At 39.8% G+C, this 10,820-nt stretch overlaps 1 protein-coding gene across 6 annotated transcripts in view; it reads right to left on the bottom strand.

Moving 5' to 3' along the window:
- The window catches only part of LOC309694526 (uncharacterized protein), a 63,628-nt gene that overhangs the window by 46,170 nt on the left and 6,638 nt on the right, over positions 1-10,820 (bottom strand). For 4 of the 6 annotated variants that reach the window (XM_082514680.1, XM_082514673.1, XM_082514679.1 and 1 more), the window contains exons 1-2: positions 6,320-6,558; positions 4,581-4,793 (exon numbers count right to left, since the gene is read on the bottom strand). The exons of 1 other annotated variant lie outside the window; for it this stretch is intronic. In XM_082514680.1, the coding sequence (XP_082370806.1) occupies positions 4,581-4,793; positions 6,320-6,482 (376 nt within the window). In that variant the 5' untranslated portion in view covers positions 6,483-6,558. Of the gene's footprint in view, positions 1,480-3,895; positions 4,124-4,580; positions 4,794-6,319; positions 6,559-10,820 lie in introns of those variants that run through there. One more of the 6 variants, XM_082514675.1, reaches the window with a different exon arrangement.

Here is a 10,820-nt window from a genome sequence, read left to right as displayed (position 1 = left end):
AGTGTATTTGGTGACACACAAACAGGGTATTTCAAAGTACAGTTCAGTTAGTTTCCACATGCCAGTTGTTGGTGTGGAGAAACGCCCAGAAAAAAGAATGGCAACCCGGCCAAAGCAATGGTTTTGACTCGAACAGCGTTTACCCCAAACCTCTATTTATTGACACATTGAATTGAATTATTTAATGGTGTATTTAATCAATTCATTTTTGTCACTTCTATCCCTCCATTCCTCGATATGTACACAGCCATTTTTTAAACAGATATTCTCTAGTGTATTTTTGAGAAATTCTTTTTGCATCAAGACAAAAAGTATCTCAAGCACTGTTCAAAGAGAACCTTTAGCCAAGTCAAAGCCCACAAATAAAAAAAAAGGCAGAAAAAAGTTAGTTTTTTTTGTCCACAGGTAAACATAGAAATTGAGCTTCTGAAAACCTTTTGAAAATAAAGTTTTGTCAGACGCCGAGTTTCCAAAGATCCAAACACTTTGTTTTACCATCAACATTTTCTAAAAATTAAACTTGGCACGCAGTATGGTTTCCTATATGCATTTTCAACTGTACTGAAGAACTAAATTTTTTCCCACAGGTGTTACAACAATGTGGTTTCTCACCTGTATGACATTCCATGTGCGTTTTCAAATGGTCCTTCCGATTAAATCTTTTCCCACAGGTGCTACACGAATGCGGCTTCTCACCTGTATGATATTCCATGTGCATTTTCAAATGTTCCTTCCGATTATATCTTTTCCCACAGGTGCTACAAGAATGCGGCTTCTCACCTGTATGAATTTGTATGTGTCTAGTCAGGTGTGACTTCCGACTAAATCTTTTCCCACAGGTGCTACAAGAATGCGGCTTCTCACTTGTGTGAATTTTCATGTGTATTTTCAGATTTGTTACTACATTAAATCTTTCCCCACATATGCTACAAAAATATGGCTTCTCACTTGTGTGAATTCGCATGTGACTATTCAACTGCCCCTTCTGACTAAAGCTTTTCCCACAAGTGGTACAACAATGCGGCTTCTCACCTGTGTGAATTTTCATGTGTTCAGTTAAATATGCCTTTAGAGTAAATCTTTTCCCACAGGTGCTACAACAATGTGGCTTCTCACCTGTGTGAATTTTCATATGTCGATTCAAGTTTTCCATCCTTTTAAATATTTTCCCACAGGTGCCACATAAATGTACTGTCTTGGAATTTTGAACTGGCAGCTCTGATATGATTTCCTCCAACCTATTTCTGTGTAAGTTATCATCCTTGCTTTCATCCTGATCTGTGTCAGGAGAGTTGTGAGAAAGGAGCTGGTCACTACTTAGGTCTGGTTCACCCTGGTCACTTTCTTTACGAGCAGGAAAAGTTTGAGTCTCTTGCTTTCGTACAAACGGTTTTCCCTCTTCAGTGGTACTGAGTTCCTCCTGTTCCCCTTTAATCTGCAAAAGATCCTCCTGTTCTTTACAGTCATGTTGTGGAAAATCTGAAGGGACAAAAAAACAAAACATATATTTTAGAAATTACAAGGTAACCTTAGCCATTAGCAGGTCTCCACATGGTAAGCATGTCGCTCAGATAAGCCAATAAAAGGCATGTTGGGGGAGAAGCTGTTTTGCTGACTCAGTGAGACCATTTTGGCTGCTCATTTACAAACTATGATAAACACTCTTCTTCTGTGATCAATTTAAGTTTGGAATCGTACATTTAAAAAAAAAAAAACGAACATAAATATTTAACAATATTTATCCCAAACCGTAATGTCGTAAAGTATTTTTTTTTCCATTCCATGCTGCAAGGGAAACCTGGAATTCTTTAAACTGACTGAAAAAAATAAAATGAAAATCGATGAGGTGGAAACTTTAAACTCAAACACTTCACTTCTTGCTTTCTGCTCAGTTTTTGTATCATTTAATGGAGGAAATCTAATTTATGAAAATAAAAAGATAATCAAACATTAGGGGCAGTTTCAAAACAACACAAAAATTCAGCTATAACAAAAACTGTGAGATTCTCATAAATATTACTCTGACTAATAATTCCAGGGTTTTGTTGTCTTCTAAATGTGATAGTGGCTTTTCCAGCTCTTTTAGTTTAATTATTAGGGGCGATCGTGGCTCAAGAGCTGGGAGTTTGCCTTGCAATCGGAAGGTTGCCGGTTCGAGCCCTGGCTTGGACAGTCTCGGTCGTTGTGTCCTTGGGCAAGACACTTCACCCGTTGCCTACTGGTGGTGGTCAGAGGGCCCGGTGGCGCCAGTGTCCGGCAGCCTCGCCTCTGTCAGTGCGCCCCAGGGTGGCTGTGGCTACAATGTAGCTTGCCATCACCAGTGTGTGTGAATGGGTGGATGACTGGATATGTAAAGTGCTTTGGGGTCCTTAGGGACTAGTAAAGTACTATATAAATGCAGGCCATTTACCATTTATTAAGAGAAACATTAATAAAACTCTTCAATTTAACCAGTTTGCCTCCCCACCTCCTTTTTTCAACCCGGACACTTTTTGTTACTTTCCCTCATCTCCCGGACCTTTTAGGGAAACGTAACACAGGGTGTTGTGCGATTGTTGTGGTTTCTTTCTAATATTGTAGAGTCTTTACCTTACAGTATAAAGCCTTCAGGACACCGTTGTTGGGATTATTTCCCTATATGAATAAAACATATTGGTGAATGAGTGAAAAAGGTCGTGTTACACAAGCTAAAGAATTATTTATCCACAAATCATAGTGGGAGTTGATTAAAAAGGATATGGGACACTTTTCTGTAATAATGCCATACGACTGCACACAAGCAAATGCAGAACTTACCGCCACATAAAATCCTTCCTAACTATTAGGGTTGTGTGACTGAACGCATATATAGACTATCGACGATAGGCTGAGCCCATAGGAGATTGTTTTTACACGGGCAATTTATTTATTTATTTGCCCATGAGTACGTTTGCTATTAATGATGGAGCTAATAGAAGGAGTCAAAAAATAATAAATAAATAAATAGTGCTGTTTTAACAGCACCCCCTTTCATCTTCAAATAAATGCACCCTCCTCAGAGTGCGCCCAAGTGCTTGTTGATAGAGCTGTAGAAGCTGGTGATAGCCGAGCATACTGAGCAGGATGGTGGACACGTACGTTCTCATGCAAGTTAGTCGTGTTTAAGTACTTTGCTCGCACGACACGTCTCCACAAGCGGCACACGACTTTGGTTACATCCTTAGTTTTACCTCTCATCTTGTTTAAAGCCTTTATATTTTTCTAGTTCTGTCAAAGTCCCTGAAATGTCTCTGTCAACGCATTTCGGGCAGTTTGTCCAAAGTTTGTTCATTTTGTACTCCAGATGGGTTGAGCGAGTTAAAAGTTTTAATTGGTGGCACACCAAAAACATAATTTAAAGTTTCTTTCTTTCTTTTTTCTTTTTTAAACATGCTGTTGTCAAATATAGGTCACTTGAAAAATGTGGCCAAAAAAAGAAAGAAAAGTATTACATGCCTAGTTAATTTCCTGTTATTAAATTTGATATTCACTGTAAGTGCGCCTGCAGGTGCAGGGGCGCAGGACAGGCAAAGGAGTGACGACTGCAATTCGTGAGGGACAAAGAAAGTGACAATATGAATGGCAAAAATGTATATGCAGGAATAATTAAAAAGTTGATGTGTCAACTCATTGTAGGGAGTCTTCCTCTCTCTTGTACTCAACTTAATTATTTCCAACATAGGACAGTCCTGACAAGGGCGACACTGTGAGGGCTACACATTTTGGCTCTTAGAATATTACATCATGTTTCCTTATTGCAGTTGGACCTTAGATTCTCCATGTGTCTCTATAACATACCTCTGAGGTCTGATAAGGATCCAACAGGAGTTAGATTTCTTAACACAAAACTGAGTCTGTCTATTAAAGTTTTGCATACCTATTCTTTCCAACTTTACTTCAGGGTTCCACATGATGTCCAGCTCCTGCCCAGTCCAGACGAGGACGTCTTTGGTTTTTGGCTTCAGTGAAAGCTGCTCTTCTTCCTGATTGAGGGAGATTTCCTCCTGTTCCTCTTTAGTTTCTGGAAGATCTGGGTCCTCCTGGTTGAGACTGGAGTTCCTCTCCTGGCTACAGTTTTCCTTACAATCATGTTGCTGTGGGAGGTCTTGACGGACACAACACACAAGAAAAAATTAACACTGTGAGCAGGTCTCTCAGATATGTGAGCGATATTTAAATATTCTCTCTCATGCAGTGAACAGCAAAGAATTCTGTTTACATACAGAAAGTCATAATTTATGAGGCGTACAGCTCGCTACTCCAACTTGGTCCTTGTGGGTATTTATAAAACATTCTGCGTACAGTTCTGGGTCAACTTGACTTAAATCTATATGGAGGAAATTTTTGTTTTTTATTAAACAACAGAAGATTTTAAACCCAGTTTTTATTTTACTGTGCTAACAGAAAACACGTCTTAGGTGAGGTAGTATGCCAGGTGGTAATGCATGTGTCATTGTGAGCTCTCTTCCTGAGGAGTCAACTCTGATATCATCGCCTGATGTTTTAATATGAGTCTTATTCATTTCTGTATTATGAAATCTGTATATTACAGTTTTACATACCTGTTGTGGTCAGCTCTACTCCAGGTTTACACAACAAATCCAGCTGTTCTCCGGTCCACACATCAATTTCTTCAGCCTCCTGCTTCTGTTCAAGCGGCTCTCCTTCCTCACTGCTGCACATTTCCTCCTCCTGTACCTCTTTAGTCTGTGGAGACTCTGGGTCCTGCTGGTGGAGACTGGAGCTCCTCTCCTGGTCAAAGACCTGCTGATCACCTTCGTGTTCAGCAAAGGGACAGAAGAAATCAGTAACTAATGTCATCACAAGAAAGATCAAGAACAATTAAAAGGGAGTTGAGAACTAAGCTTATGGTTTCACGGCCTCTTGCGTTCTTGCAGATGTTGCCACAGAAACATTCGCTCCTGGCCATTTTTTCACTGGGCGACACTGATAACCTTAAAGCCGTCTGGGGTCTAATTTTTAAAAGTGACCGCCAGTGATCGTCACAAAATGTGCAAACAAACAAAATACACAAATGAACAGCAGCATGATCTGAATATGATCATGAAAGCTATTGACCAAGCATCATTTAGGCCACCTGGTAATTTTTGGTCATTTTGGCTGTAAACGGGCCAGAAATCAAACTAAAAGTGAATACTTTTGCCCCCTGGCACTCATTTTACATTATTGTATTGTTATGGCAATGAAACAACAGTTTAAAGTGAAAAAAAAGGAACTTTTTTTTGTTTTCAGATTTATAGTTAAGTGGAAACTGATATTGTTAGGTTTTGTATTGTTGATTGTCATTTATGCTTAGAAATATCTACTTATATATGCTTAGAGTTTTATAATTAGTTTTAGATTGGTAGAGGTTTGATCCTTAATTGTCTGCATTCCAGAACACTCTGGGAGCATGGGAGAGGTCGTACCTTCTCTTATTGTTTTATGGTAGGATAAACGTGGCTATATCTGTTTTAGGCTAAGTGCCTTTTGTTTAGATGAACTGCTGGACTTCCAGACCAGCAGGTTTAGGGAAGTCATTTATGGGGACACACACACACACACACACACACACACACACACACACACACACGGTACTCTTTGTTTGTATGTAGACGTCGTATGTTAATGAACCTATGTATATTCATGTAACCTCAATAAAAGAGCAGTGTTACGGGGGAGCGGACGAGAGCAACTGGTTTGTCCGGTTCTCTCCCGCGCACGAGAAACATGAAGAACTTTGTCTTGCTTTGCTGTGTAATTATATTGTCTTAAACGTTCAAGCGAATAGGTTCAAGCTACAAACCTAATATTAATTCAACAGGAACAAACGTAACACAACATCAACTATACTAAATATGTACAATAAAGTTTTTGAGCAATGGCCACTCAGTTTTTTAAATTTCGAGGCCTTTTTGGAGCGTTGCCACTTTTCCATACATGTGATTGGACCGTCACTGCTCGTGTTTTCTAATGATGCACCGTAAAGTTTCGTAAAGCTCTTCTTCGTGTCTTTACTTTATTGTACTTTATTGAGCCCCGTGGGGAAATTGCTCTCTGCATTTAACCCATTCACTCAGTGAAGCAGTGGGCAGCCATTGGGCGCCCGGGGAGCAGTGTGTAGGGACACCAAACATCCCCGTAAAACTCAGCCTCTCTTCTTTCAGTAACCCTGTAATTTCTTTTTCTAGCTTAAATAGTCGATAAGTTACGGTAGTGTGAAGCGCACATGGTAAAATCTAAGCAGAGTTGAGTTCCCGCAAGGATCCCGCAACCCCCATTCCTCCACAAATTTACACACCTGTATTGTGCGACTTTATCCCGGGTCTGATATCCAGCGGTCTTAGCTGACGGATCTCCTCCTCATACCGGACGATCGTTTTTTCAAACTCTGAGAAGATTTGTTCTGCAGCAGCAGTTAATGTCTCCTTGATAACCTCTCGCAGATACTGGACTGAAGACATTATTGCGACAACAACTGATACCGCCAAATCAAAGTCTTCAAATATAACTCGCGATGCAAGCGCTCAGTGACGTCATTTCCGCTATTCTTCTTCGATCTTAAGCTGGAAGTATCAAAGGCGTAATACTGCCCTCATCAGGTCAGTCTAACAAAAATCAAGTCCTGACATAAAGTCTGGTACTTTGGAGAAACCTGGATAAAGAATTTATCATTTAACATTAAAATTTAGATCAAAGCTCAAAACATTATGAAAGCTTCGTGAATTAGAGTGTTTTCTGTTTCTTTGAAACACAGACAATAGTACATTTAATAAACAGAAAAGGGTCGATTTCATTTTAATGAACTCAGCAATGTCTCCAGCGTTGTAACGAGAAAGTCCAGCATAAAGCAGCTGAGTGAATGTGGTCTGGACTCTGTGGAGGAGAGTCATGGTTTCAGAGACGCTGTAGAAGGACAAAATACCTGCTCTGTGATCCAGGTACACTCCTACTCTGGAGGAACGAGGACCTGAGACAGATAATATTCTTGTATGTGATTGCTACACATACTCCCCCACTCCACCTCCCAGTAACAACATACAGTCAGACTCCCTCTACTAAACACTGGACATCGTTCAATGTTTATATTGAGTCTTTAAGTCCATGACCAATTCTGTACATATCCAAACTTGGTCCACAATTTTGACGTCCAACCATGACATCAATATGATGTTCAACATTGGACTGGTTAATCTTTTATGCAAACCGAAGGTGAGCAGTAAAAATGTGATGTTTTGAGATTTACCCAGGTCTTAAAAATGAAAGATACCCACATGTTTAACAATGTCTAAAAATTTTAGTCATATTTGCTCAATTCAGCATACAATCTGAAAGAAACTAGCCTTTTCATCATTTTTCTTACGACAACACTTCATGTTAAAGAGTTTGGTACACATGTTATTTTCATGAGTTGTCTTATGCAGTACCACCACCTTTAATTGTTTATACCGGTTATTTATTTAAAAAAAACAAACAAAACTCCAAAATATCAGCCCATGAAAACAAAAAATCACCATTGGCTCACACCAAGCAAATGCCCGGTATGCCCGATGGCATGCAGTCCAGCTGTAGTTGGGACGGAAATTACGAGAAGTTTGTTTAAGTGTCTACTACACCCACTCCAAATGTCTCAGTATATCAGATAACATCTATTTTATGACTAGGCTCTTCAATGGGGTGTCACAGGGTCCCCAGGAAAAAAAATTGTAAATGTAAAATAATAAAATAAATATTCTTCTGTAGCAATAACAAAGTATAACATCAATTATTCTGTAGCAATTACACAAGAATATCCAGTAATGTCCCTGCCTACAATTAAACACATTCACTTACCGAAAATCGGGGGAATCTGCTGTGGCAAATGGGTTCAAGCCTTTTACCACAAACTTAGTCTCTGCTCGGTGACATTCGTCTATCCTGGCCTGAAAGGAGACGCTAACGGTAGACTGCAGTGAGAATTGCCAGCGTCTGAGCCAGACTCTGTCTGTCTCTCTCATCATGGTCACCTAAATGCACAGTAATGGTTTTGTAATGAGGCAGATCGCGGTAACATAATATGCACTGTTAGTTGATTATTTACCTGCCGCATTAACGGGAGAGGACGTGCAAATGTTACCGCTGCTGCTGGGTTGAGATTCACGAATCCGGAGCGGAATTAAAAACACGACATTCATTTAAGGTCATCGTGTGTTTTGTGAGCAAATGCTTTTGCATATTCGTAGTGTTTCCTCCCTTAAATGAAGTATCTACTTTGCAAGTATTGCAAGTTGCCCTGTTGTCATCCGTTCTTGTAAACTATAATCAAACTTTTGAGCGTTTGAGCTTAGGCACCGTGTTTCCTGCCAGGTAAATGACGCTCCGCAATGTGGTGACGTCATTCGGGGCGACTGGAATCGATAAGGGAATCGTTTGCAAAAATGGCAACCAATGCCAAGGAATTGAAACAGTGGGAATCGGTTCTCAACAAGAACCGGTTTTCGATACCTATCCCTATTTATGACAGCATGACATAATCTCATAATCATTCCTCAGCCTGATGTCCACCAGCTGGTTCGGGGTTTACCACCATGACACGGTCCACAGCTCAGTGCAGCAGCCTCAGCAATAAAGGTCCTGAAGATGGTCCATTCAAACTCAGTTTCCCTCTGAATGCTGTCGAAGCTCTGCCAGAGGTGAGTGTTTAAGATCTCACGGACAGGGGCCGCTGCTAGGTGAATTACTGAATTCACTTACGAAAACATGTGAGTGAATTAGTGTCAACTAGTGGTAGGACTGAGCTAAAGTGCTATTGTATCTGCCTCTATCTGGTGGAAGGAGGCTGATACTGCAGGTCACCCCACAGCCCTGGTCGGAACAGATGGAACTTATATTAGAAGTAATAAATAAAAATAAAAATAAAAATTATACATTTATAAACAATTAAGAAATAAAAAAGGGATCAATTGATTAAAATAAAGATCAGAGCAATGATAAAGAATAAACTAATATTCACGATTTTCAAAAAAGTAGACAAAGAATTGATAATACTAATAAAAACAAAAAAACTAACACTAAAATGAGAACAACCTAAAAGGAAATGCCTAAACAAATTGTAAGTTAATTAAATTTAACATCCAGATAAAAGAAATAGAAAAGGGGAAAACCCAAGGATTTGAACCAGAAGAGTGAGAGAGAGATTACAATGGCTACTAATATCCCTGCAACATTCAAAGAAGACAACCCAGCGCTGCCTAGCAATATGAGACAGCTCAAGTGTTAGGGCCAAGTGGCCTATGAGAAAGAGAGCGTGGATCCAAATGCAAGACACATTGCAGAGGCAAGAATTGCTTTTCACTACTTTGTTGTGTATTTACAATTATGGCTACGTGGTATCAGTCTAGGAGCTCTGGTTCTGCCGTGTGAGTGATAATGGATATCAGGGTAAAAGGCACTGCAACAGAGGAGAGAAAATTACTCTGAAAATGTTAGTCTGCCAAATGTGCAGCAATTTAATTTATTTATTCTCTTTAGCTGATAGTTTGTGGGACCCAGGTAGACTGTATAACTGCATCTCTACCAATTTCTCTGCACTCCAGCCTCCTCTGTGGCATGTGAAGGGATTTTCCTTAAGGCAGGAGAAATTATCTCCACGAAAAGGAACAGGTTCAGCCATCACACACTAGAACAAATTTTCTTCTTAAATACAAATGGAAAAGGGTTACCTTAAATGCATCATGTTTTTAATTTGCAAGTTCATAAGCATTTTTCCTTTTCCATTTCACAATCAATTCTACCCCCAGGTCAAAAATATGTCTGGGAAAATTTCCCTAATATAATATTATTTATATATACACCCGTCTAGCGATTAAGTGCATGGAGGCAAGACCTCAGAGCAGAAGCATACTCCATAATGTGTTGTACATTATTATATGTTTAAATTATATGTAATGTGGTATTTTTTCAATTATTGTATGTACCAACATCAAGAAGTCATAAGCAAAGAAAGACCACACCATGGTGCATGTTTAAACAAGGAGAGTTTACTGGTCAAAACTATTTATTAAATAAATAAAACACATTTTTTTAACCACCAAAAAATGCACGTTCAAAGCAACAACAGCGGCCCAATATCAGACAGAATTCCACTCTGTAGAGTGGGTAATCATAATGAAGCAGTTTGTTTTATTTTGTGGATTCAAGCTGCTCTTCATATCTTTGGCCACCAGATGTCACCAGAGAGGACTGTTAAAAAGCTTCGAGTAATGAACCGTTTTTCAATACAAGCTTCAGTGCTTCAGAAAGCTTCTTTGACCATCACTATTGGTGACACTGATGTTAAATACACCTCCTGCTGATTGGAGGCAGGTGTGGACTCCAAGCTCCACCCAGGCGGACAATGCAGGACCAGGCCTGAGTGGAAAAACACTGAACACTCACACAGACTATGACATCAAGGACTCTGCAAAGAATCAGATGCTGGAAGGAGAAAAAGAGACAAAGTAATGGGCAGAATTGGAAAAACATCTTGATGAAATATGGAAAATGTGGGAAAAGAAGGATTTTCTTCCACATTTCCAGGAGCACCAGTTGTAAATGACCTTTAAATTTGGGAAATATTTTTACGTTTGTTTGAAAGGTCCTTCGGTTTTATTTTTGAAATCCATGCTTTTATTTTGAAACAGGAAACTGGGGGTTGGGAATCGCATCTGTAACCGGAAGGTCGCCGGTTCGATCCCTGGGGTCTCTGTCCTGGTCGTTGTGTCCTTGGGCAAGACACTTTACCCTACCGCCTACTGGTGTTGGCCAGAGGGGCCGATGGTGCA

Source organism: Aulonocara stuartgranti (assembly GCF_965226115.1).
Source record: "Aulonocara stuartgranti genome assembly, chromosome: 18".
In the NCBI taxonomy this organism is placed as follows: Eukaryota; Metazoa; Chordata; class Actinopteri; order Cichliformes; family Cichlidae; genus Aulonocara; species Aulonocara stuartgranti.
The sequence above is the reverse complement of the archived record's forward strand: the minus strand, read 5'-3'. Positions and strand labels throughout refer to the sequence as shown.